Here is a 26,599-nt window from a genome sequence, read left to right as displayed (position 1 = left end):
AGGGGGGTTTATCTCAACGTCATTCAAACTTCGACAGTCTGCATCGACGAACATATCCAACAGCCCTAACAAGCTAGCTCCAGTAATAATGCGGGGTAGGATCCGTGCTCCCATGGTATCAGTAAAGTTTAAAACACAGATAAGCGTTGCAAGAGCTAGAGAGGAGTCACTCCTGGAAACCTTCCGATAACCACCTTGACTCTTAATCTTCTCTGCTCTTAAGATCTTGGGTAAAAGAACGACGCATCCTCTAGGTCATGCCGCGCCCAAAAGTGCGCTTGGAAGATCGACAACGATCTAGCCGTGCATGTCATACCTGCAAGGCCCTGAAAATACGATGCGACTCTCAATGCCCTTGTGCCTCGTGCATGCGACGCGGACAGGCGCATGCATGCGTTTATTCCGGGACCGACCGTCGGAGGCGCAAACCATGCGTCACAGATTTGACAACACATGGTCGTGCCATTGACGGGGTAGATGTCTTTTCGCGGAGATCGGGTGTTACGACTCGAAATAGCAATCCGCCCTTTGAATTGGATGGTCATGTATCTGAAATGGTGACGCCTGAGTCAAGAAGTGATGACCATCCTCTACCCGATGCCCGTCCGCACCAGCGGTTCCCTCTCAGGCCAGATCAGTCAACAAAAGGTGTGAAATAGTTCAACCGCTAGGACAATGCCTTTCGAAAAACTAATCCGGACTTGTAATAGTGGATGTAGGAGAGACATCAGCATTGTCATTTTTACACTTTCTGCGGAAGACAGTCAAGGCGTACGTAGGATCGGTGCCTTTCACGGATTCTGAACGACATCACATTGTTGTCGATATGGATCATTGTTCTTCAATAAGTGTCAATGTTGATAGTGTCGAGCGGGAGAAGCTCCATGTATGGATGGGATTTTATAACGATGCAGTGAGTGAAGGGCGAGTGAAGTGTCTGCTACGTTCTGAGAATTTTTACAGACAAGCGGGATCTTGGATCTCTTCACCGAGCATGAAGTTGAAACCTTAATAGCGGCCCGTACGCCTATATCACAGGACACATCTAGCTTGTTTGTGGGGCGTGAGGATGCTGCAGCAATGGACGTTGCCCTTGCCATTGGCGCCCAAGTTGAAGGGTCACCCGAAGACACCCATTTTGCCAATAGCTACTTTCATCGCGCGCGACAAGTAGCATTTGCCGACATGTTGATGGTCCAGAATGTTGAAACAGTGCGGCTCTTTCTACTTATGGCCTTTTATATGCTGGGCGCTTGCCATCGCAACGCTGCATCAATGTTCCTCGGGGTAGCTGCACGAGCAGCTATTATCCTTGAACTCCACAGCTCTGAGGCTTACAGCTCTGCACTATCTAAGGAAGATAGTGAACGCAGGTGAGTTGTAGCTACGCCTACTGGCGCTAAAACAGACATTGACTGGCTTGTGTAGACGAAGAACCTGGCACAGCATGCGTAATCTTGATACCCTGAGCAGCTTTGTGCTCTCCAGGCCGAGAAGCTTACCTACAGTGCCCAATTGGTCGAATATTATAGAATCAAAGACTGAATCGGCCTTCCATGCCATTGGTGATGGATGTATCTTGCTGGATAATATCGTCGACACTCTCAGCAAAGGTAAACTCCTCGATATAATCACAGCTGAGGACCTCCTTATGCAGCTCCGGAAGTGGAGTGGCAGCCTTCCCACAACCCTCCGTCAGTTCTACCATCCCTTTCATAGTTCACAAACTCTGGAGCCTAGAGATCGGTAACGGCTTGTTGGGAGCATCCACGTATCTTGTTTGTATTATTTTGCGGTAATTCTCGTCACCAGGCCATATCTTATCGCATATCTCACGTCACGGCTACGCGGAAAAGCGCCGGATCATTTGATTAGTGATCCCGATGAGGCCTCCGATGTCACTCTAAAGAATAATAAAGTATCCAAGCTGGCCCAAGTATGCGTTAGCTCGTCCTTATATATGGTTGACATGTGTCGACGGGCGAAGTCGGCAGGGCTTGTCTTCCGAAACTTTTGCCTTCTCAAGTATGCTCCCAACTTCCCCCATTCCCTAAGTAAACTCCCTTGTTTCTCAATCTAATGTCCTATTAAGTTGGTGCTAAAGGATACTTATAGAGCATGGATCTTTGGGGCTGGTCTTATCCTGGGCTTTTCTATGTTTGCTGGAGAACCCCGCCGCGACGTTGAAAGGCTTTTCGACAGCGCTCTACTACTTCTCGATGATATCGGCCACACTAGCCCACAGGCCCAGCTCTACTACCAAATCCTGACTAGTTTCTTGGAAGCTGTGAACAAGTATCGCAACCGAGTTGCAGGAGAGGTGTACCGTACGGTACAGGATTATATGGACCAGATCCTAACGATTGATGCGGTCATGCCAGGAAATTCTGCTGCACCTCCAAGTGGTAGACAGGATGTATACCCTGGCTGGGACGATAGCTGGTTAGCAGGCGCAATGCAAGATGTTGAGGCAAGCGCCATTGCACTAGATCCTATTTCTTTTGGAACAAGGGGCGCGCAGATGTTCCGCGAACCTTGTAATTGGGGTGACATGGACACTATGCAATTGGAGGGGGGCTTGATCATCGACGTAGAACCGTTCGATCAGTTATTCTATACAGTTGAATGAGGTCCTTGTCACTGTCGTTGTACGTTTTATTTATACGAGTGAACTACCAGTTAATGTCCTAGTCTAGTTCATAGAGACAGATTTAATAAAACCATCTACTGTGGAATAAGTAATATTGAATACTAATGTAGTTCACATAAATCGGTGACTAGTCAGCTTTACTGCTAACCAAACTTGTACCAGTTCAACATATGATGTTTTAGCTCTGAATAGTAGTGCGAATGCTGGTTAATTGTTGATTCTATCAAACTCTTTGTGTTTACGTACAAAGGCCTAAAAAGGCGTTACGACCAATCAGGTGACTAACAAGTCATTGATGGCCCAAACAGGCAGCACCTTCGGTACTAGTAGTGGTAGTACTACTAGTACTAGTAAGACGAGCAGGATGGGATGACGCCTATTGGTTGGACTCATCCTATTTCTTCGTGGATAGATCTCATTTGGCACACTCTTTAGTTAATGGACTCCGCCACCTTGCCGAGGCGTCAATCACTGTGCCCAAGCGAACAAAATGCAGCAAACACCCTGATCTCGCAGATTTGAGCACGAACTCGAACACGTTTTATCAATTTTTGCCCGCTTCATCTTGCCCTTCCTCTTGGACTCTGACTTTGCACCAGGCTCAACTGCCAGACCAACTTGAAGTCCCCTGCCCCTGAAAACACACGATATCACTCTCGCGAACTGAGGTGACCGTCACAGCCTCGCGGCTAGATTTGACGCACTGACCCGTATTCGGAATTGAAGCCTCGATGTATTGACCTACTTCTACTACAGAGAGCACGACGTGTTTATCTAAATTATGCGTCTACTACATACCGAAGAGAGTCACACAGGCAACTTTGAGATTATTGAATTTACAGACGACAGGATCCCGCCTTATGCGATCTTGTCGCATACATGGGAGGGCGAGGAAGTCACCTTCCAGGATATGCATGCAGACCAACTTCATACGAGACAGAAAAAAGGATACAGCAAGATTCAACGGTGTTGCCATCTCGCTAAAACCGAAGGCTTCGAATATGTTTGGATAGATTCTTGTTGCATCGATAAGACAAGCAGCGCTGAACTGTCTGAAGCCATCAACTCCATGTATCGATGGTACCAAGACGCTGAGGTATGCTATGCGTATCTCGCTGACGTACCTTCTAAGGAGTTCAAAGAGAGCAGGTGGTTTACGAGGGGATGGACTCTCCAAGAGCTAATTGCGCCGAGGAAAATTACTTTCCTTGATGAAAACTGGAAGGAATTGGGGAACAAGGCGGATCTTCAACAGGCTATTTGCGAGTGTACACGTATCCCGATTGGTGTTCTCTCTGGTGATGAGGATATTGAATCCTTCAGCATCGCGCAAAGGATGTCCTGGGCAGCGGAGAGAGTAACGACTAGGGTTGAGGACCGAGCCTATTCCCTCCTCGGAATATTCGGGGTTAACATACCACTGATCTACGGAGAACGCGAAACGGCATTTATCAGACTCCAAGAGGAGATTATGCGTATTTCCGATGATCATAGTCTCTTTGCATGGACGTCCGCTGATAATCGAGGTGGTCTTCTCGCCACCTCTCCCGCTGCCTTCATAGGCTCTCATAATATTGTGCGATTCAATCCCTTTGATCCATTCAACGCCCCGTTTGCTGGGACCAGCACAGGGATCAATTTGACAGTTCGCTTCATGGGTATTGGTCCTCGAGGATTGGGGCTTGCGATTCTTCATTGTAAGGAGGAAGGTGAGGGAGAGAGATTGATTGCTCTCTACGTGAGAGATTCAGAATTCCTGACAATGGAGCGATTCGAAAGAGTTTGTAGCGAAGGCTTCAATCAGCTTGATCTTCGTAAATACCGACCCTCGCAATACCCAATGCGACAAATGATCATTCGAGCAGGCCGTCTAGCACGTCATCGGAAATCGAAAGGCTGTGGGAAGTGTGACGGCATCACTCCAGAGATCTACTCTGATGCCAAACTAATGACACTTATGGAGTTTGAGAATCCATCTGCATTGTTACAAGCAGCCGAACGAGGACTCGAGGACATAGTATGGTTGCTGCTGACCCGCAGCGATGTTGAGGGGGATTGCAGGGGCCCAGGCGGACTAACCCCGTTAATGCACGCATCCCGAAATGGCCATGAAACAATTGCAAAAATGCTAGTTGCTCGACGCGACGTTATCGCAGACTCAACAGACGATGAAGGAAGGACACCATTGTGGTGGGCAGCTGAGGCTGGGCACGAGGCCATCGTCAAAATGTTGGTTGAGAAAGGCATTGCTATAGAAGGCAGGGATAGAGATGGATGGACGCCATTAACCATAGCATCAAAAAATGGACATGAAGGAACAGTTGGGTTGCTGCTTGACAAAGGTGTCGCCATTGAGGAGCAGGATCTGAGAGGTGGCACGCTATTATCAGCTGCCGTTTGGAGAGGGTATGAAACAATAGTCAAAGTTCTACTTGATAAAGGTGCGAGTATTGAAATGCAGGATGGGGAAGGTCGGACGCCATTAATTCTTGCCGCCTGGACAGGTTATGAAAACATAGCCAGGGTGTTGCTTGAGAAAGGTGCCGTCGTTGAGAAACAGGACCAGGCAGGTCGCACACCATTATTCCTTGCCATCTGGGCAGGTTATGAGAACATAGTCAGGATGTTGCTTGAAAAAGGTGCCGTCGTTGAGGCGCGGGATCAGAGTGGTAAGACGCCTCTATTAGGCGCCGCTGATCGTAAACATGAGGCCGTTGGCAGAGTGCTGCTAGAGAACGGGGCAGATATCGAAGCTCGCGATGCGCATTCTCAGACAGCGCTGCTCCTGGCTGCTTGGCACGGAAGCGATACCTTTGCCAAGATGCTTCTTGAAAATGGAGCCAATATTGAAGCTCGCGATAAGCAAGATGAGACCGCACTGTTCTTGGCTGTTCGGAAGGGACATATCGCCATTGTCAAGCTGCTTCTCCAACACGGTGCGGAGGCCAACATCCGTAACTCTTCTGGCCGTACGCCAATCGCAATAGCCAAATTGGAGGGCCAAAAAGCGATTGTGGAGTTACTGAGGGAAAGGCTTAGTAGCCATGCATATCGTAACTCCTTATCAATGGCAGTTGGCCGTTTTCTAGCGCCCAAGCCACCTAATCGAGGATTATAGTACCCCAGAGTCAATGTTGAATAATAGTTGCAAGTTCAATAGAAGGGAGAGAATGCTGGATACAATAAGGCCGTACATCCTGCAGAGCTCCCAACCCTGACTCCTTGTACATAATCCTGGTCTCTTTTGCAGTTCAGAAACCAGCCAGAGAAGGTGTCGCCTTGATTACATATAAGGAATAGGATAGAGAAATTCATTCATCTTAACCAGAACCACCTGTCAACCTCTTGGTGTAGATGACACCTACCCATCTCAACGGCGCATATTCAACAAACTAGTCTGTATTTCGCCCTTTTCAGCCTGCATCATCATCTGCATCATCTGAAATCCAGGCTGTCCTCCTGGTCCCCTCCCATAGATCTGCTCCCCGAACATTCTCATTTGCATCGGAAAGGTGGGATCCCCGTAGTGTTCGACAAAGTCGCCCTTTTCGGCGCAACAGTCGAGCGAGCTCCAATTGTCTTTGTTCAGCCCGTAGGCCACGCACGCCTTTGCTTTCTCCGGAGACCACCAGGGGGGAAGCAAGCCGTGTTTCTTTTCCACCAGGCGTAGGAATCGACAAAACCCGTCGCGACTGTCGGGTCTACCGGAATAGATCGAGTCCTCATCGACTTCACCTTCGATGGTGTATTGGTCTTCCATCTTCATCCGATACGTATCGATAAGGAGCTTGTAGACGTCCTTCTCCGGGCGCTCGTGGAGCCATTTCATGCTGTGCAACTGGTGGAACGGCTTCTCGATAAAGATCTCGAGGTTCCTGGGACGGGCACCACCGGTCGAGGTTGTATTGGCGAATGTCTCGTCTGCGTTCTTGCCACAAGTCTTCTTATGGGTCTTCCAATCGGCCTTCTGGCACTCACGCGAGCAGTACCACTGGGTCTTGCATTTCGCGCATCTTTTGAGGGTGATGTCGTTCGACGATTCCTTTGCGCAGACCTTACAAGCAGCAGCAGTATCGTCAGACATGGTAACGGGTGATAGGCAGGTATTCCTGAGTGTTCTGCGTGGTGAGGGGGAGGGCGATTGAGTTGGGTTGGAGAGCGGGGGAGGGAACTGCTTTGTTTTATTTCGACTGTTTCTCTTTGACCGCCTCTGTGAAATAATGACCAGTCATGTTTCACCTGCAGTGCTATATCTGTCCTCCCGCAGGTATTCATGACTGTGTTTTGAATGCCTGTTCTCCAGTCCGGGTTTAACCGCGGATTTTTGTAGGAGCTCCCTGTCTACTTATTCCTGTGACCAGGCTACTCTGACTGTCTAATATTAGTTTCTTAAAAGTCCAATAGTTAATCTACAAGTTCGAAAGCTCAGCATCATCGAAGGGATCACTGTCTACAAATCAATCCATTTCGCTATTCTAATATTCTTGGGAGTACAATTATAACTTGAACTGGGTACCCAACCGAAATAGTATGGATAACATCATATCACCCAAACCTCGAACAATATCCATGGCTAGCTCATCCACTTTTCCAGTAAGTATTGAGCATCGCCTTAACCGAAAGCGTTCTGATTTCGGGGAAACGTTCATTCAAGCTACCAGTCTTGGGAATGTGAGAGCTACCGTCAGCAGTAAACCGTTCAAAGATCGCGGTAACCCACTGAAAGGTCTCCTTCGGGACCCGATTGTAGAGAGCCTTTTGGGCCGGCAGTTCGGTGATCTCGAACCGCTTCAGCTTCTCGATGTCATCATAGTGAACCTCGAATTTGGATCCTAATTTCAATTAGCGAGACCTGTCGATAGGTATCGAATGAATGTAGTAAATGAATACTCACCACGAGCCTCCTCAGCCAGAACAAGAAACTCATTCCAAGTTATCTCGTCCCCAACGACACGGCTTTCTTCTTCCCAGTGTTCCAGGTCCAGCGATGCAACCACGAATCTGGCCATATCAAACGAGTAGATCAGAGTTACGGGGACCTTACCATCTCCTGGAATGGCAGCGACTTTGTTTTCGAGATCTAATGCGGCGATGTGTGGCTTCAGGTATGACTTCAGGGCCGGGGTGGCAAAGTAGTCCATGAACATGCCGATATGGAATACGGTCCATTCCAGTTCTGACTTGCGAAGCTCTTCCAATCCGTCGAAATAGACCTTGAGCTGGGGTAAAACTTCCAGGGCTCTAATATGAGTCAGCATTGTGATGGGATAGAAAGGGTCGAATAACGAACTCCTTGGGGTAAGGAATAGCAAATCCATTTGCGACAAAGCGTTTCGTGGTCTGGGACCGTGCGGCTGCCTTGATCAGGTTCAGTTGCGCCGACTCAAGGGAGTCCACCTCAGCGGATATAGCGCATATGACTGTATGAATCTTGTTGTCCTCAAGCAGGGAGGCGAGTTGATCGATGTCATTGTAGTCAGCCACGAGAGTGTTTGGGAATTCTGTCGACGACTATCTTGTGTCAGCATCTTGGTTAATTGTCGCAATGGGGTATCCATACCTTTCGAGATAGGACAAACGCCTGGTGTTTGGTAGATTCTTTCAATACCTCCAGGATGGTCCTCCCTACATCACCGGTACCACCAGCAATCGCGACGTTGACCATATTGTCCACTGGTTTGCTGTCAAATGCGTATAGCAAATAAGATATTCAGAGAATGTGAGCTGTTAGTCAATGAAGACATATTCAGCAGTGGAATTCCCGGTCCTTATATAGCTTTTCCTGTCCTATTTGCCATGAGTGTCCTGATGCCCTTTTCCCAGGACATTGTTCGGTGCGGCCAGAGTATATGAGGCGGGATGGTTCGCTGTCCAATGAGATAGATCAATTCGAGAGTTGGATCCTCCCGGACCCACATCTTGATACGAAAATTTCCTATTTGGGACATGGTCTCTGGTCACTTCGACCGGCCATGGATGAGCTCACTCGATGCTTCCACGATCGATTGTGATTCTTGCGTCAGGATTCCTTGGTGGAATGGAAAATACCTCATCACCATTCGAGGAAAGGTCACGAGAAATCGTCGGCCAAACTCGTTGCGAAAAACTTAATTGCACTGACAACGTAAACTTAAACAACTAAGACACAAAGCCAACTACACTGAAGCATTCGATCGGACAAAAACCGACGGATCCCGAGCGACCTCTCTTATCCTCTGGTCTTCGCTCCGGCTCAGCAGCCACAACACGGCTGTGTACTCATTCCTCGTGCGCGCTCCAATCCACCAGCATGTTTCTTCCTCGAACAGCATCAACCATAACATAAAAAGCAGTAATGCCCTCTCATCTTTCTGACGCAGCAGTAAGCGATAAGACTGCGTTACATGTGGGCCAAAAGATAAATAGCTGTTAAGGTTGCCGAATCCCACGCTCTTGATGCGGAAGGCTCGGGAAAGTAACACAAGAGGCGTATAATACGAGTTATTGTCTGGGGTATTGTCTGCTGTGATGCAACAGATTTCAGCTAGTGTTTGGGGTATCAGTTCCAAGTCTGAATAAGACGGAAGGTCATCTTTGATGACAAATTGTGGGTTGCACGATGTGTCAGCGTCGAGCTCTGTGTTCCAGACACTGCCATTGGGATTGCGATTGAGAATTTTCGACAAGTAGCCCATCCCTTGTTGTACCATGAACCAGTTAAGAGCGTTGTCGATGGACACGCTATCGGACATGAACAACCAGGAGTTGGAAGGGATAGTCTCATCTGTCGCGAAGGATATCATGTTGATCAACAGGCACGTAGCAAATATAAAATCAAGATTCTTGGCTGCTATTGTAGCTTGTGTAAGTTCTTGATTTAGTAATCTTGTGGCGACCTGTGTGTGGAAAAGGTAGGCTCTTTCATGAAGCCGGCACGAAGGCTGAAGGTGTTGCAGCTGTCGAGCAGATAGCGCAAGGAGACCATGCATGAGCGCCGGGGTAGCTGCACAGTTGGGCAAAACAAATCGATGGAATAATTTACACCCTGGGTAAGACTGAAATGACATATCGATGCATTTGGGCAAGTGTTGCGTCAGGTGCGTACTTGGTGTCATTGCGGCGGCGGGGATATTTGTTCCTCTTGGGGGTCGATGTGGTGAACCAGTGCTCAAAATGTTGTTGATGAGCGAGTATGTAAGGTCAGTCTCGATGCGCCATTCTAGACGTTCGTGTTCTGCCCGGTTGTCTAACAACTGGTCACAGAAAACTATTTCTTGCAGACCGACTTTGTCTCTGAGTTCAGGAGAAGGCTTCTCCTCATAAACACAACTTTCTTGCCGTTTAGAGCATCTACCACAAATTGGGCGACCTTCATCACACTTGACTCGGTTCCGTTTGCATGTTGCACAGCCATTGCGAGATTTGGTATGTGTCTTCCGCGACTGCTTAATGGGCCTGCCGGTCGGCGAAAACTGCGGTTGAGCTCGTCGTTTAGGGGCAGAGTCCAATTTGAATCTTCTAAATATCTGCGGGTCGACAGTAGGCATGGTTTTATTTAACAGTTATAAATCTGTTGACACTAAAGCCGAAGGTAGTGTTGAGGATGGGGAGTGAGGAGACTGGTGAAGCGGGAACGGGCGGTTTATATATAACACAACCATTCTTGTACATATCCCACGTTGAAATCCGTAACTACGCGCTTTCAGCCTCGTTCCGGTGTCCACAGCCCGAGAGCTTGAACATTGAGTTCAGAAATGCTTTGATCAGAGTTAATGTAAACACCGGCTCTCTCTCATTGGAGGTATTTTAACAGCAGAAGATGGCGAAGAGCCAAAAATAAAAAATAAAAAGAAAATCTTCCGATACGGGGAATCGAACCCCGAGCTGCTGTGTGAGAGACAGCGATGTTAACCATTACACCATATCGGATTGTGTTGAAGATCGTGCCCAGTTTTGTATAAATAAATGCAATTTAATAGTTTAATAATTCACTCAAAGATCTCTTTGCCTGATACGGGATGGTCTGACAAAAATCTACACAACCCCACGTGACCCCACATTGGGCAGGCATGAATCAGACCACATACGATTTTGTATACACCCTTTATTACAATCAACAACCAGGTCTGCATATGCAAGATGGTGGTAGTTCGGCTTGGTCAGCTTTCTGACTTTACCCAGGCGCGGTATGTCATCCATCTCTCCGACAAAAAGCGCCTGGTATTGTTTCGCCTCCCTGTAATTGAGCCGTCAAAGAAGGTAGATCGCGCGGCCAATGAAACCGACGATGGTTGGACTTATTACTCCATGGAGGCCGAATGCCCGCATGCCGGCGGTCCTATGCAGGACTCTCAGATCGATATTGAAGATTCAGCATACGTTGCCTCGTGCCCATGGCATGCGTATGATTTCAACGTAGAGACTGGCGAATCGAGTGTTGGCATTAAGGCCTGCACATACCCGGTCGATGTTCGTGGCGAATACGTGACTTTGATGTACAATACAGAAGACGGTTCTGAGGTGTCGCTAGTTAAGCTCGAACCTGTCAGTGAAAAGTTCAAGGCGAAGAAAAATCGAGGGTCTAAGAACAAGACCACCCCGCAAGAGGAAGATCCGCCAGCTCAGCAGATTGAGTCAGGTCCAGCTAAATACCTTGACGAAAATGCTACAGTGTGTGACTGGTGTGCTCATATTCTGAATACGGCGAACCCGGAACATAAGATCGAACTGACTCATCATTTATTTTCTATCTTAACCGAGAAGGAAGCCTCATCATCTCCTATGCCTCTTGGAAGAGGAAGTGTTTCGCCTCCCGCTCAACCTCCACGGGAAGGGCTGTCTGAAGTCCAACCCTGGGCCATACCAAAGGCCGGAAAAGGTGGTACACTGAAAAGCCGAATTGCCATGCTGCATGCGTTGGCGAATATTGAGCTCTGGGCCATCGATCTTGCAGTTGACATATGCATACGGTTCGCAACGTTCCAGACGAACCCAGATTCACCAGGCGGCTCGCGGGAACTGCCACGTGCATTCTTTCATGACTGGCTTAAGGTAGCTAACGACGAAGCCAAACACTTCTCGCTACTGCGCGCGCGGATAGAAGAAATGGGTTCTTACTTTGGCGCGCTCCCCGTTCATCACGGTCTCTGGGAATCGGCTACTATGACAGCTCATGATCTCAGGGCACGGATCAGTATCATTGCGCTTGTACATGAAGCGCGAGGCCTAGATGTCAATCCGATGACCATCGACAAGTTCCGCAGGGCGGGTGATACCGAGAGTGTTCAGAGTTTAGAGGTTATCCATAACGACGAGATCACACACGTTACGACCGGCCATAGATGGTTGACATGGATCTGTCAAGAAGAGGGAACCGACCCAGTTCACGTTTTCCGCAGCAATGTACGGAAGTACTTCCGGGGCTACATCAAGGAGCCTTTTAACGCAGAAGCTAGGGCGCAAGCCGGCTTGGATGGACGCTACTATCAGAACTTGGAAGGAATACCCTTGGCTTGATTGTCGTCGAGAACGGTTGCTCTAGTATTTCTGGCGCTGGTAAAATGCCGCCCGGGAATTATGGCTTGGTTTGGGTTGTTTCCGCCTTTGATGTGATAACTCGACCGAATAGGGAGATTCGATAATTGGACATTCACGAGTATATTTCGAATGATATGTCTATAGTTGATCTATCGGGCCCAGGGAAGGGTTCCAGACTGTTGGCATCCCTTGCATGACTGTCTCCCATTCCGGCAATTCCATGATCGCTTTTGCATATGTTTGCAACTGGGGAGGGACCAATTCTTCAAGATGGATGTCAATGAGTCTCGCTGTAAATGCCACAATATGTGCATCCAGCACTGTTGGGCCTGTTTTGTCCCCAAATATCCACATCCCCCCGTGGTTGAACTTTTGGTACTCAACCAGAACCTTAGAGAACAGCTGTCTCGCTTGATCCGTCATACCATCTTCGTATCCATTATCTAAATCGGGTTCTATTTGCTTTCTGTCGCTGTATAGCGCACCCTGTTACCTTGGAATGTGAAAGTGCGAACGAACCAGGTCAAGCTTACCAGTCTCGTTTATACTCTAAAGCGCGACGATGCTCAGGCGAGATATCAGTACGAGCCAGAAGGTCATCTACTGCCGGGTTTGGATTATTCTCTGCTTGAATGTGGTGAAGCTGGGACAGTAGGCGTTGTATGGTTGTCCGATGGGCTTCCGGGATCAAGCTTGGATGTTGCTCGCAGACCCAATATGAGATGGATAAGCTGTCTGTGAGAGGCGCTGGAATTGACTTGCTGGTTAACGCTGGGACCTGCAATGTATATAAATCAGTACGATGCTTTTATGTAGCCATTTTGCCTCGCGCCTGCCCTATTTCGAGAAATGTATAATGTCTCTGATAACTCACCTTTCCCTTCGGATTTACGTGCAAAAGATAGTCCTCGCTTAAATTTTCATTCCGATGTAGATTTACTAGGCGATGCTTAATTTTCGCTAATTCTCGGGATGATTGTGATTTGTCCCGCAGCGCCAAAGCAATTGTAAACTGGACCATAATCGAATACAGAGAAAAGGGAAAGGTATAAAGACAAGGATCGGAATAATTCCGACCTCGCAGTTTTTGGTAGAGCCGCAGAAGCATGGCGGAGAATGAATATGAGAGGTTGAAGGATTGGAAGGCCGATCGTGGGTTTTTTTTAACTTTACCGGTGGCTAAATTTAAGGACGAGAACTAATTCCGGTCAGCACCGCGGATTTAATGCACCACCACATATCTTTGCTGAATGCCTGCACTTAAACCAACTCTGCGAGCAACCCTAGCTACTAAAACATCTCGAGCCTTTAGTTTTTCAAGTATATATACCCTGTAGCTGTATGAAGTGCTGACTGGTACTTACTCGAATTTGGATTACCTCACTGCCTGGAGTTAAGGAAAAAAGAAAAAGGGGAAAAGAAAGGAACTAGTGCACACTCAATGTTCATTCATGATAATCGTTCCAGTCATCGTTGGAAAGGTCCCGAGGTCAGGGTCGGGGATTCTCAGTTGGCGCATTGATCTATCCTAATGATGTCCTCCACAAGTTGCAGGGCTAGTGTGATTCCTGCGTTGTGGCCAAAATCCTGAAGACGTTGAATGATCCACTTCCGGGCTTCACTTTCCATGGCCGATGATTTCCCTGCCGTGTACAGAGGCCAGGTCATCATATATCCGGCCGACCCGTTGATCGAGGAAGAAACATCGATTACGGGGCCTATCTCAGATGCCGAAGATATAACCCCCAAAGCCTGTGGGACGGTGGCTATTATATCTTTGCCAAGCTTGGACAATATTTCTTGTGTCTCTAGAAGTCTCAGCTCCATATGCTCTCTTGTCGGATGTCAACCGTGGGGGCTATTCTATACAAGCCTCCAAGGCGTCTGCACTAATAGCTTAGCCGGGTGCCGATCTCAATCGAGTCATGATTTGTAGAACTTCCTCGCGCTAAACTCAAAGTGGTAACTTAGATGTTCGGCCTATCAACTCCGGGAGCCATTTGATCTTGGCTCCAGTTGGGGCGCCGATCTCTGTCCTCAGCCACCATTAGCTGCAGCACGGCACACGTCTTGCCGACCGTAGGGCGATATGCTGACATATTGGGCTAGAATAGATATCAATATGGGGCCATGTGGACAATCAACACATTGGGGGCCGAGTCAGCCTTGACCAGCAGCTGCCTCGCGGATTGATCCATTCTGAGAATTGGTAGGGCTCTGCCTTGATTGATCCTGCTATATAATAATGGGCTGAGTTCCTGCTTTCCTGGTTGGAGTTGTCTCTACAACTATTCAACAGTTCCACTCTATCTCTATTGAAATACTCCTTGTGACTTGATAATGAGGCAGTCTTCATCTTTCACTGCCGGACTGCTGTCCATGGCGTCGCTTGCTTCTCTCACGCAAGCGGAATTAGGCAAGATCCAATGGAAAGGACTTTGCGACCCAACAAATGCCACAGGGCCGATGATCTGCGGAACACTCGACGTGCCATTGGACTACACAGATTCTACATCCAACAAGACTTTGACTCTGGATATCGGCAAATGGCCGGCGGCCAAGAAAGCAACCGCAGAGCCTGTCTTTGTCAACTTTGGTGGCCCTGGTGTAAATTCCTTCGAGGGCCTTGGATCATATGGCAAGGAATTCCAAACGTAAGTTGACAGGTAGATCTTTCTATTCAAATACTGACATAAATCCCTTAGTATCCTCGGTGGACACTCTGATGTCATAACCTTCAACCCTCGGTTTGTGACCCCGATTCACTTGAATATGAATCATTCTAATCACTTCTCCCAGGGGTGTCGGAAACACGATTCCATTTTCGTGCTATAGCAATGACTCCTCCAGGGAGCTTGCATCGCTTCAGGCTCCAAACGACGGCACAGCGTCTAATACAGCCCGGGGTGAAATATGGGCCCAGAGCACAAACTATGCACAAGCATGTTATGCCCAGAATGGCGAGAATGGAAGTCTCATTGGAACTACCTTTGCGGCGAGGGACACGTTGCAGGTCCTTGATGCTCTCAGGGGAAAGAATGCTTTGCTGAATTACTGGGGTAGGTACCACGAATCCACCGGTATCTATGGTACACCGTGCTGACTGCCACGCTCTAGGAATCTCCTATGGCACTACGGTCGGTGCTGTCATGGCAGCTATGTTCCCCGAAAGAATGGGATATCTGGCCCTTGATGGTGTGGATAATCCAGCTGAGTACTTCAACGGATAGTAAGTGATGCTTTCTCTTATCCATAACAGGACCTTGAGTGGATTACATACTTCTGTTACCACCCACAAAAAGCTGACCTTTTCTTTTCCTTCTGCAAAGTAACGCGGAAGCCGTTGCGGATGTTGACACGGTCTTGAAAGGCTTCTGCTCAGGTTGCTTTGCCGCACCAGAGCTTTGCCCTCTAGCAAAGATCTACAGCAGTGCCGCCAACCTAGAAGCGGCGATTTATGTGATGCTCGACGAGCTCAAGTTCAATCCCATCCCAATCCCAAGCAATGGAGGAATCATAACATACACCGACGTCAAATCCACCATCAAGGAAGCGCTATACGCTCCAAACTCCTGGCCATTGACCTCAGAACTCATTTACTACGTACAGACCCGCAACGCGACCGTCTTGGGTAGTTCCGAGGTATACTCGACCGTAAAATCATACGGTTTGTCCGCGTCTTTGACCTCGTCTTCCAACGAGGTAGAGAGCGGTATCAGATGCTCCGACAAGGCAGCATCAGCCAGTATGTCGGATGTGCTACCATACAGCAATGTAAGGGCATCTCTGAGCAGGATCGCGAGTGACGGTGCCAATACCGACATGCGATGCGCACAATGGAATAAGAAGATGTACGCCAAGGAACGGTACACTGGTGACTTCGATGTAAAGACACCTCACCCTGTATTGGTACTTAGCAACAGATATGACTCGAGTACTCCGCTTGCGGCGGCGAAGAACCTGACCGCTACTTTTGAAGGGAGTGTTCTGCTCGAGCAGAATGGCTACGGGGTAAGAGTTTCCTGGTCCCGTTTCATTCAAAGCGCACCGCTAATCCGTCTACTTGTAATAGCACACTACCCTGTCCGTGCCGTCTCTTTGTACGGCCAAGGTGGTCCGGGCTTACTTTTCCAATGGCACGTTGCCCGCGGAAGGGACGATCTGCGAGATCGATGTGCCTCTTTTTACGAACCTTACTTATGCGGATGTCTGGCCGAAGAGCTTTCAAGCGGGGCTTTGAGTCTGTGGACGATGCGGAACTTCTCAAGGCGTTAATGATGATTTCTGAGAAGATGTCTCGAAGCAAGCTCCGTTAAGGTGGTCTTTGTATTACTGAATTACAAAGGGCCTAGTTGATCCAAGAAGCCAGGATGGGAGAGTAAATCGAAAATGGCGGCATGGTCAGCGATCGACGCTGGTGTAAAGCACATTGACCAATAAAGATAATTAATATCTAATGACGATAATAGTAAAGAGGTTAATAACCATACCTCACATCAAAACTTTTTAAGGCCGGCTGACTTAAGACATCTTCTTTCCCTTTTCGTCCGTTTCATAATGTATAGAAGCAAGGGTCTTACCTAGGGTTAAGGACACACCAGTAGGATCGGTATGTACGTTGTGCTTGGTATGTAGGAAATCTATGAAATGACATCAGCCAATTATCCTTGACGGCAATCTGGGAAACCATATCAAGGTGTTCCAATAATAATTCAATGCTCTATGGTAAAACCCCTCTATAAGCAACCGAATCATATGTCTGAAATCTATTACCATACAAAATTCCTTAAAACGCCGAAACAGGCAAATCTCATAAATCTATCTAATCCTCTATATCAAATTCTTTATAAAGAAGTATAATGGGCCCTTTTATCCAATTATAATAGTTTTTTTTAAAAGAAAATATACATAATCACATATTTACTATTTGTTAGTAGTAAATCTTGCCCATACAGCGCATTGTCTACTGGAATATACAAATTTCTTATAAATACTACAGACGAGTATTCTTATGCCTTTTACTACACGGAAAAATTAATATTTACTTAATATAATTATATAAAGTCTTCCAAATCTCAGTTACTACCAGTCTATATAGGAATTCCACTGAAGGGAATCCCTTGTCTTAAGTAATTTGAATCGCTCGCTGAATTACTTGCTTCTAACGGGGTTTTACCGTATTCTAATTCACATTCAACTTAGCAATGCAAGTCATACCTTATTCTGTGTCGTGGTGGTCCTGCCAGGCAAGCCCAAGAATGCCGGCTAGGGCGCAGGGGCAAATCCCTTTCCGATCTTCAGATTCCAAAAGCTGTGGGATATTTGTTGACTCGACTCCGAAGAATGTGCTAAACCGAGTATGGCTTCTTTCTGTTCTGTAAGTTTACAATGACATCGCGAAAAGCAAACAATATACTTTTTAAGAATATGTCTGAATCAACTTGCATGGAATCAAGGAGCCAGGTTCGAGTCAATGTCAACTTCAATAAAATTCAGAGAAATTAGGCAGCCATTGTGTTGTTCGTGTTTGAATTAACTCAATTATATATGACAAACATTCGCGAGCTTTACATTTTAATCCCAGTTTCCTATGCAACCATTTCAAAGCATGGACGGTCGTAGGAGTTAGTCTGGTAAGGAGAACGAGGCATTGGAAAGACGAAATCTCCTGGGCGGGCAAAATTCAGGTTCTATTAAAATTGAAGTCGGTCGTGGCGCATTCTTCGCGTGGAATGCGGTGTTGTGTTTACTGTCTTTTCGGGTGTCAGTGACACCTGTTACTGTTCAACGTGTAATTCAAATCTTTGAATTGTTGTCTCTATAACTTTTATTGAGAGTCATAGAAGGTCTCTACTTCGATTGAAGTCCTACGGTAGCCCCAGGGCAAGGTATTGATACTCAGTTGGTCGCCATGCAGTCCAACGACGGTTCCTTGCTGCCAGAGCAACCCAGCGGCATTGAAACCGTGGGTGGTAGCGCCGGCCAGTTCAACCAATGGACCCCTGGTCTAACAGAAAGACAATCAAACACCGGCCTCAACTCCCAAAATCAGGATTCGTCATGGGATGGAGGAGCGCAATCATCAACGCCGGATGATGGTTTATACCACCCGGGCCGGAAGACCGCGGGGACCCAGGAGACGAAGAAGTCGGCCACAGATAATGGTCTCGCTTCCTCCGGAAGCCAAGGAGCATATGGATGGTCCCAGGATAGTGGTCAGCCGCAATCCGGGTCAGCCGCTTGGGGCACGGCAGGGACAGCATCAGGAGGTCAATGGGTACAAGGTACGACGTCAGGTAGTACCGGTTCAAATGCAGGGAAGGCCTCCATTGAAGCGAAAAGCCCACAAACCAGTATGACGAGGAGCGGCCTGCAGGCGACCCCAACACCATCACAGGCACCTACACCGTATGAAAGCAGCCAGTACGAGGGCCAGAATACTTGGGGAAATGGAAACGGAGGACAGTGGTCATCAAGTAGTAGCCTCCCTCAGGCAGGAGCAGGTACCCCAGACGATGGGATGTATCACCCAGAGTACTCAAACACGAACGGTCAAGGGGCACAGCAGTGGACGCCAGATGATGGACTCTATCATCCTGATGAATGGAGTCCTAGCTCAACGACCAAACCTACGTCAACATCCTCCCTCCCTGAGAACACGGCAACGCAATCATCGCCGCCGCTGTCAAGCTCCAGCACCACAGGTACGCCGACGGCTACGAGCAATCCCTCTAACTCAACTACGACCAGTACGAACGAGGCTAAGAAGCTTGCAATCCCAATCACTCTAGGGGTTGCTACGGCGGCAATGGCAGGCATTATCCTGTGGTGGCTGTATAGAAAGGTCCAAGATGCAAAGGCGGAAAGGAAGCGTATGAATACATTAGAAGAAGGAGGTTATATCCAAGGCCCCAGACTGTCGTTCTTCAAGAGGAGACTGGCCACGTTGCGCAGTTATAGCCTGTCCAAATCTGCTACGAAATCGACCCCTGTCGCCGCTCGTTCGTCCCTGAGCATAAGCGAAAGTCCATGTAAACAATGTGACGGGCACTCCGACGCAAGCGAGACTAGTTCATTGGACGAGACTAGTTCTCGCGACATTGAAAAGCTACAGCCCCCTGAATATTCTTCGTCTACAGAGAGTTTGACTCCAGAGGGCCACCGACGCGGGGATATATCGATGCCATATAATACGCAGAAAGCGGACACCTGTGCCAGACCGCGGACTGTCACACCCACATCGCTGCCTGGTGTGCCTGAGGAGCCCGAAGAATCCGAAGAGGCTAAAGAAGCTGAAGAACCCAGTCCCCAAATTACACCAGTCGACTCGAAGGGTGCGGTGGAAGAGGTATACACGGTAGAGATAAGTTTCAACCCAATTAGTGCCAAGCATGTAGAGCTCAAGCAGGGGCAAACTGCTAAGATCTTGAAGGAGTATGGCGACGGTTGGGTAAGATTGATTCCATTCCTATTCCTCGTCAGCTTTTGAATGAAGAGACATGTACTAATGTTCTATACCAACTATAGGCACTTTGCTATTTACCAAAAAGCAAAGCAGAAGGCTTAGCGCCGCGAGCGTACTTGTCAGCTACGCCTGTTAAGAGGCAGGTCTCAAGCTCTAGCAATCCGATGCAGCACCCACAATACAATGTCTCTCAATTTTCATTCTCGAGTCAATCGACCAATTTGGGCTTGGACTGGGCCCAACCCTCCTCACGATGATGCGCAACAACAACCGGTTCAGCGAGCCCTGTGTCTATGTTCGGCAATACCACCCTCACCCCTCCTTGACGGCCGGTCAGGCAGAAACACAGGGTCGGTTTGTCATTATGGCGTATATGGAAATAATGGAAGCTGAAGCTGGAAATATTCGAGGAACGGTAGGCCCATGGCGACTATTGCCGTCTGCATCTTCTATCTCAGTCAATCTCCCCAATCCTGGTTAAGGACGTGGTAATATGTCTGCTATTGGCGATGTTTTGTTTTTCTGAAGCTAACAAAGTAATCAAAGACGCTTAATACCTATTAATCAGTAATGGATATACATGACCTTCCTGTTTTTTCTTCAAATTGTGACTGAGATGCATCTATGATCGGATAGACACATGATCTAGCCAATAATAAGAGATCCCGTATTAGATAGGAAGTCAATCGTCTGGAGTGTATACCTTGCGAACTGAAAGCGAAAATATACATAAAATGGACTTAGAGATGCCAGATAATTATTCATTACTCATTATATATCACTTCCCCATTTGCCTCTCACCCGACTCAGCTCACGCCAGCTAATTAGTTATAGATAGTTACAACTTGACTCTCGTTCTTCGGTGCACCACAAGCGCCCACAAAATCGCCAAATCTCTCACCCAAACCTTTTACGAAATCCCCAAACTTCGTCGCACTACAACTATCTCCCGGTCCACCGCGACAATCTTCCAAGGGTTGGGGGCTCGAGTTCACCAGCACCCGGTAATAATCGCCCTCGTCGTATCCATAGCTATCGCAACTCAGCCTCTCAATGGCAATGTTCGTCAAGAACGGCAAAATGTCACTGCTCTTCCACTGTCGGCCATAGTTGATTTCATCCGTCGGCATGGTCTTATTCACATTATCGGTACCCGAGAAGGCACTGTTGTTAAAGAGACCCAGGGCTGTGATGACAGTCGGTGGGAGCTCGCGGTGCGTGAAGGAGACATAAACATCTTGGCTGGAGTTGGAAGAAAGGATATTAAAGCTAGCATTGACCCAGGGAAACCCGATTCTTGGCGATGCGTAGTTGCCATACCCCACGTTATGGAAGTACGTGATATCCTCACCGTATTCGAAGGCGAGCCAGTCATTCGAGGAAAACAGAGTAGTGGCACAGAAAGGCGAGTCACCCCGAATGACGGTTTCGTAGCCGCAGAACTCGAACATGCTCACAATGTCGGAAGTGGTGAAGTTGAAATTGGGGGCCTGGGCATTAAGCCTTTCCTTGATGGGTGCGGTGTACTTCTCTACCCATTCCTGATTTACTCCTGTTAGGTGCTGAAATGGGCAAGATGAAGTAAGGGGGTATGTACCTGGGACTGATCACTGCCGTAGCTCCCACTATACGCGGGACAGCTTTTGTAAGGGGTGAGCGAGTCCACACCTGTATCCTTCTTTTCTTTCACTTCCACAAGATCCATCCCGGCGGTTTTGTTGAGTGTGTAGCCCTCAATAAACCCGGCGGCGGTCTTAGTCGTTCTATCTGCTGAAGATGACCAGACTTTGCTCGGATGGGGTAGACTAGCATAGCGGGTTCGGAAGTTAACGCCCAACTCCACAGCTTCCTTGTATCCGACCTTGGTGACTTTTTCGAGATGCTCTTCGTCAACAGGAGCGGTCCAATTCGCCAGGAACTTGAGGTCTGTCGTTTTTGACCAGTCCTGGGTTGTGTTGCGGAGCTTTTCCACAAAAGGCTCGAGATAGCTTTCATAATCGAAATCGTTGGCATAGATCGCTGCGTGCCGGATTAGGTACGCGGCTTTTGTTACATTGCATCCCTGTGGAGGGGCGGATTCTAATGGGGGGTCGTTGATGGTGCGGTAGGGAGCTATGCCAGCGAGGTGGTTGAGGGGATTGAAAGACTCGCTGGCGGTGGGAGCGGCTAGGGCTCCGAGGAGTAGGGCGACGGGTAGGAGCTGCATTTTGCCCCTGTGCTTACCTGGGTTGGGCTGATGGTAGGTTAAGCTTCGCGGTGCGATCCGCGGATTTATAGTCGATTGAGTTGGGCTTATTCTCAGCTAGTCGTTGTCAATTGGGACAGATGGGAGCTATACCGGTTCAGGTATCTCCAGAGTAGAAAGCAAGTAAACAATCCACTTGGCTGTGGCTTTCCAGGCATTACCTCATTCTATGCATCATTCGATCCACTTGCGCGGGTCCAGCGCAGATTAAAGATGCAGACTAACACTTCTAGACTAAGAATAAGACTAATGACGTCATACCGTGGCCGACCCGTACTTTTTCTTGCTTGTCTTTATCACAACGGAGACTCACATTTAATAAACGACGCTTAGTCTGACCAGCTTATAGGGCTAACTCCCCTGTCACGGATTCACCGCCGTCTGCCGCCGTTTACCGCCAGCAACTGGCCTACCTGTCGCACAACGTCATACCCCTTTGCTACTATTATTACTAGCAGTACGATATCCACGTCACTGCCATCTTTCAGGTTTTAGTCTCCCTGGGTAGGTACTACTAACTTGGCTGAACTTGTTACTATTATCCCCTTGACTGTTGCCTGGTCGTGGTAATAGCTAGCTGAAGTATAGGCTTGGTATGGACGTAGAGTGGTTCGGGGAACCCATTAAATCTGCCCGAACCTAGGAACCCTCCAGGATCGGTTTGTTTGAGTTAAAGGAAAAGTTAAATATCTTTTATTTGTATTGGGGTCATTGTAGACTAGTTGGTGGATCGATCATCATGGACCGATCTAGTACAATCACGTTGTTCTTCAATTCTGTCGAGTTGGCATAACCCTTTTGAAATGGACCGGGCTGAAGATTGTCCTTGTCCTAGATTTCATAGATATCATAGGTAATAATTTCAAAGTAATTTATCTACTTATTATTATTGCCCAAGCGAAATTAGTATAAATATTGGCAGGCTGCTGAAAGAGTAATAGTCGAATATTATCCTGTGCAGTGGTGGAGTAGGGCTCCATGGTGCGCTGTACTTGGTACGGGCAATTCAGGTAAAACGACCGGGATTGCCTCGCAAGGAGTCTTTCATCATGTAATTATAATAATAATCGCCTCTGTATTCACGTCACAGTATTAGGAAGCCTGATAACTACAGGCTAAATTCAGCACCAAGGTGTAAATCTGGACAGCTCAAACAATATGTGAAATGTCTCGACTAAAAGATTGAGAGAAACAAGATTAATAAGAGCATATAATATAAGTTTATGGATGCCAAGTAGTCTACTGTTAAGGATGGCTATTTTTAAGGGTTTAAGTGTACTAAAACCCTTACAGCTGGTTGTGTTTTCCAGTGAAGCTCTAGAGAATGACATGATTCCTAGAAAAGCCAACTCAGCGGCTGGAAAGATTTACTTATGTTTCTTTCAATCATACCTTGAAGCCATTACAAAATGCGCTATGGAAATAGCTTGACTGCGTGAAAACAATAGCCTGGTGAACTTTGAAAGTGACCCCTTGACAAAGAATCTCCATGTCAGAGAATCGACCTCTTAGAAGTAAGTCTCGCATTACGTCGTTGAGTTCAGCCATTGTCGACATGGATGGTGCCGGTTCCATTGACATTTGATTCCAGAAGAAAAGTAGAAGATCGAGGGCCAGGGATTTTGAAATATCAGGTGAAGATGTTGCTTGATCAAATGAGATAAATTCATCATGACAGAGCAAATCATGGGGTATGATATCAGCACAGGGTCATCAGGGCGACGATGACACATAGATCGTTGAGTGACGAAAGTATGGTACTGAGATCCAGTATTTGATATTGTAAGACGCTTTCAAGTGGACTTTCGACTGCTGCAACACTGGTTCAGCACTTCTCAACCAAGTATCTTGGTAAATAACACGAGGTTACTACGCAGTAAACTGAGCCGAGGCTGCCTGGCTGACACTATCATGTCCATGTCATGGGCTCAGATTTGCAATGGAACCCGCATTGGTCCATCATATGCTCAGTATTCATATAGCGAAAAGAATAATAAACTCTTTACCATTACTATGAAGATGAGAAATGCGAACATCGAAGACGACATCGCTTAGTGCTTCTTCTTGACTGCAGTCCAAAGTCCCACGTCATGGATTTAGCCAACGCAGTATAGCAGCAGTGAGCTATCGGCAGAGGACCATTGCTGGTAGAGGGCTTGCCAGGGACTAGATATGTGGCATCAATGATCGATCTATCTCTCCAAAACACCGGCTAAAACCAGTACTATGGAACTAACTCAAGTTGTAACTCCACTACTCCTAGGATTCCATCAGTTGAGGACCGGTTTGACCTGGAAGGCTTTGGGCATAGAGCTCTGCGAAATCGACTTTTCCCGATTCTATCATAAGCCTGACAACGTCGTATCCACATTCTTCGGCAGCGTATAAAAGGGGTGTTTGACCGTGGTGATCTCGAAAATCAACAATCACATCGCTCCTGCTGAGCAGCAATTTCAAAAGACGGTTGTAGCCTGTTTTAACAGTGTCCTCGATGCTCCAATCCAATACCTGATCATCATTGAGGGTTTCGAGAGAAGTGTAGAGATCCATAAATTCGAATATCGGTGCATCTCCATACTTGTCTCGGGGGTTGGGATTGACCATCTTTGAATCAAGAAGCACCTCCGCTGCAGCGAAATTGCCATTTGCAACAGCTTCAAAAAATGGAGTTCTCCCTGATCTATCCTTTGAATCAACTTCAACCAAAGGATTCTCGAGTAAAAGTCTTATGGTTGCCGAATCTGACCATTCAGCGGCGTATGCAAGTGGTGTCTGACCGTGTTGATCTCGTGAGTTGGGATCGGCTTTGCCACAATCGAGCAAAGTCTTCAAGGTTGAAGTGCCTGCAAGCGACCTGCGGGGAACGATAGTATTTGGGTTGAGCCCCGGTTCCAGATCACCTTGGCACCATAACACTACCAACCTCGTTAGATTGCTTAGGTCCATGTGTTGGACAGCATAGGAAAGCGGCGTCCGCCCTTGATGATCTTTAGAATCCACATCGACTTTGCCAGAATCTATCAAAAGCTTTACAGTTGACGCATCGGAGTACTCGGCGGCGTATGATAGCGGCGTTCTACCGTTTTTATCTTTGGAGTCTAGGTTGACCCTGCCGGAGTCAATCAATAGCTTTATAATTGATCTGTCTGAGTGCTTAGCGGCACGTGAAAGTGGTGTGCGCCCTTCATTGTCTATCCGGTCCAAGTCAATTTTGCCTGAACAGATCAGAAGCCTTAAAGTCGAGGTATCGGAATTCATAATAGCCTGAGAAAGCATCAACTGGCTGTGTTCCTCCGAAATGTTAGAGTCCAGTCGACTTAAGTCCCTTAGGGGTTCCAAGAGCGACGCGTGCGAGTGCTCAGTAGCACCATGGAGCGGTGTACGACTGTGGTTATCCACTTCGCCAGATTCGATGGACAATATCGGTTGGGACACATAGAGATTCTTCGTAACATCATAGAGCCGTGTGAAGTTATTGGTAACTCTAAAGTCCGGATCAACTGTCCTGGGCTCCGTCAACAGCTTTATGATCACTGCATTTGATCGCTGAATAGCAATGTGGAGTGGTGTCAGATCATATAGGTTTGTAATATCTGGATCAACTCTACCAGACTCGATCAGCAGCTTCGTGGTTGGCACATCTGAGCGTTCAGCAGCATAATGCAGCGCCGTCTGACCATATCTGTCTTGGTGATTAAGGTTGATTGCACCTCCACATCTAATTAACCACTGTACTATGTCACCATTGCCGGAGCTCGCCGCATGCGATAATACTGTCTTGAATTCGTTATCTGTTCTATTCAGGTCACAGTGCCCAGTATTGAACAATGCCTTGGCAATGTCCAGAAAGCCCCTTTCTACAGCTTGGAAGAGAGGAGTCTTCCCATCCAAGTCTTCCACGGACAGATCGTCACCGTTAAATGCAATCAAAAGCTTCACAATTCCCAAGTGACCTCCCCTGGCTGCCCGTGAGAGAGGTGACCTATTATCAAACGTGCCATGACGTTCCCACTGCTGACGACCCTTAAGTTGCTCAATACATTTTGAGCTGGCCGCTGTGCACTTGGAAGCAATGCGATGTTGAGAGGTCCAATTGGCGAATTGTCCATGAAAGTCATATTTCGGGGAGAAATCAGCAGACTTGACAGACAGAAGCCATTGCACGACTTGCTCCTGTCCATCCTCAACGGCAAGGGCCAGCGCCTCACCCAGAACTGTGGCTCCTGTACTGAGTGCGTATGCCACTGTATTGTGTTGACGATTGATAATGCCCCAGATAAGTGCCCAGCCATCAGACTCTAGCATATTCTTTCGGTACAGGATGGAATTGAAGACAGGGAATACATGGCTGTTTGATTTCGCGAGAGAATTAATGTCATTCTGTTCTAACAGATCTGCAATAGCATGCAGTATCTCATTAGGTAGTTTAGATACCATTGGTCGTTACCGTGAGGCTGATATATGCGGATGGGGTTTCATTGGATCGTGTCATAATGTTTTTGAGGGGAGACTGGGTCCGGGGATTGTGGATTTGACTCATCTTGTTGGGGATCGTTTAGCCGAGCGGGGAGTATTTGCCAAGCAATGTTCCACTGATTCTTCTGCCGATTTCTCTAAAAAAGCTGAGATATAGAACTACTTAGAAGCTCCATACATATGTGTCCTTGGTCTTTTAAGGTTCACTGGGGTTCTCGTTATCTCTATTCAACGTCTCAACATGGTC

General features: G+C 47.6%; 11 protein-coding genes and 1 non-coding gene across 12 annotated transcripts; 6 read left to right on the top strand and 6 right to left on the bottom strand.

Moving 5' to 3' along the window:
• Positions 1–257: 257 nt before the first annotated feature.
• On the top strand, positions 258–1,871 carry AO090011000183 (uncharacterized protein; the record flags this gene model as incomplete). Its single annotated transcript, XM_023232827.1, has 6 exons — positions 258–648; positions 765–913; positions 964–1,373; positions 1,474–1,613; positions 1,638–1,694; positions 1,813–1,871. 6 exons carry the CDS (start codon positions 258–260, stop codon positions 1,869–1,871), a joined length of 1,206 nt encoding a protein of 401 aa, XP_023093396.1.
• An 89-nt stretch (positions 1,872–1,960) lies between these two features.
• On the top strand, positions 1,961–2,629 carry AO090011000182 (uncharacterized protein; the record flags this gene model as incomplete). The annotated part of the gene is made up of 2 exons (XM_023232826.1): positions 1,961–2,025; positions 2,116–2,629. 2 exons carry the CDS (start codon positions 1,961–1,963, stop codon positions 2,627–2,629), a joined length of 579 nt encoding a protein of 192 aa, XP_023093395.1.
• An 802-nt stretch (positions 2,630–3,431) lies between these two features.
• Positions 3,432–6,511, top strand: AO090011000181 (uncharacterized protein; the record flags this gene model as incomplete). Its single annotated transcript, XM_023232825.1, has 2 exons — positions 3,432–5,056; positions 6,445–6,511. The coding sequence occupies 2 exons, from the start codon at positions 3,432–3,434 to the stop codon at positions 6,509–6,511; spliced, it is 1,692 nt and encodes a 563-aa protein (XP_023093394.1).
• Positions 6,512–7,228: 717 nt separating this feature from the next.
• Positions 7,229–7,908, bottom strand: AO090011000180 (uncharacterized protein; the record flags this gene model as incomplete). Its single annotated transcript, XM_001825805.3, has 2 exons — positions 7,229–7,482; positions 7,545–7,908. The coding sequence occupies 2 exons, from the start codon at positions 7,906–7,908 to the stop codon at positions 7,229–7,231; spliced, it is 618 nt and encodes a 205-aa protein (XP_001825857.3).
• An 897-nt stretch (positions 7,909–8,805) lies between these two features.
• AO090011000179 (uncharacterized protein) lies at positions 8,806–9,432 on the bottom strand (the record flags this gene model as incomplete). The annotated part of the gene is made up of 1 exon (XM_001825804.3): positions 8,806–9,432. One exon carries the CDS (start codon positions 9,430–9,432, stop codon positions 8,806–8,808), a length of 627 nt encoding a protein of 208 aa, XP_001825856.3.
• A 1,054-nt stretch (positions 9,433–10,486) lies between these two features.
• Positions 10,487–10,558, bottom strand: AO090011t00003. The gene has a single exon. It is a non-coding gene; the product is annotated as a tRNA-Glu (tRNA).
• Positions 10,559–11,920: 1,362 nt separating this feature from the next.
• Positions 11,921–13,274, bottom strand: AO090011000178 (uncharacterized protein; the record flags this gene model as incomplete). Its single annotated transcript, XM_023232824.1, has 3 exons — positions 11,921–12,065; positions 12,700–12,944; positions 13,041–13,274. 3 exons carry the CDS (start codon positions 13,272–13,274, stop codon positions 11,921–11,923), a joined length of 624 nt encoding a protein of 207 aa, XP_023093393.1.
• Positions 13,275–14,506: 1,232 nt separating this feature from the next.
• On the top strand, positions 14,507–15,396 carry AO090011000177 (uncharacterized protein; the record flags this gene model as incomplete). The annotated part of the gene is made up of 4 exons (XM_001825802.3): positions 14,507–14,820; positions 14,872–14,913; positions 14,966–15,225; positions 15,284–15,396. The coding sequence occupies 4 exons, from the start codon at positions 14,507–14,509 to the stop codon at positions 15,394–15,396; spliced, it is 729 nt and encodes a 242-aa protein (XP_001825854.1).
• Positions 15,397–15,628: 232 nt separating this feature from the next.
• On the top strand, positions 15,629–16,406 carry AO090011000176 (alpha/beta hydrolase; the record flags this gene model as incomplete). The annotated part of the gene is made up of 2 exons (XM_023232822.1): positions 15,629–16,177; positions 16,239–16,406. 2 exons carry the CDS (start codon positions 15,629–15,631, stop codon positions 16,404–16,406), a joined length of 717 nt encoding a protein of 238 aa, XP_023093392.1.
• Positions 16,407–18,077: 1,671 nt separating this feature from the next.
• Positions 18,078–19,655, top strand: AO090011000175 (uncharacterized protein; the record flags this gene model as incomplete). The annotated part of the gene is made up of 1 exon (XM_001825800.3): positions 18,078–19,655. The coding sequence occupies one exon, from the start codon at positions 18,078–18,080 to the stop codon at positions 19,653–19,655; it is 1,578 nt and encodes a 525-aa protein (XP_001825852.3).
• An 800-nt stretch (positions 19,656–20,455) lies between these two features.
• On the bottom strand, positions 20,456–21,837 carry AO090011000174 (putative histidine acid phosphatase; the record flags this gene model as incomplete). The annotated part of the gene is made up of 2 exons (XM_023232821.1): positions 20,456–21,193; positions 21,229–21,837. The coding sequence occupies 2 exons, from the start codon at positions 21,835–21,837 to the stop codon at positions 20,456–20,458; spliced, it is 1,347 nt and encodes a 448-aa protein (XP_023093391.1).
• A 2,298-nt stretch (positions 21,838–24,135) lies between these two features.
• AO090011000172 (ankyrin repeat domain-containing protein) lies at positions 24,136–26,313 on the bottom strand (the record flags this gene model as incomplete). Its single annotated transcript, XM_001825798.1, has 1 exon — positions 24,136–26,313. The coding sequence occupies one exon, from the start codon at positions 26,311–26,313 to the stop codon at positions 24,136–24,138; it is 2,178 nt and encodes a 725-aa protein (XP_001825850.1).
• Positions 26,314–26,599: the final 286 nt, after the last annotated feature.

This window comes from Aspergillus oryzae, chromosome 7 (genome assembly GCF_000184455.2).
Source record: "Aspergillus oryzae RIB40 DNA, chromosome 7".
Classification (NCBI taxonomy): domain Eukaryota; kingdom Fungi; phylum Ascomycota; class Eurotiomycetes; order Eurotiales; family Aspergillaceae; genus Aspergillus; species Aspergillus oryzae.
The sequence above is the reverse complement of the archived record's forward strand: the minus strand, read 5'-3'. Positions and strand labels throughout refer to the sequence as shown.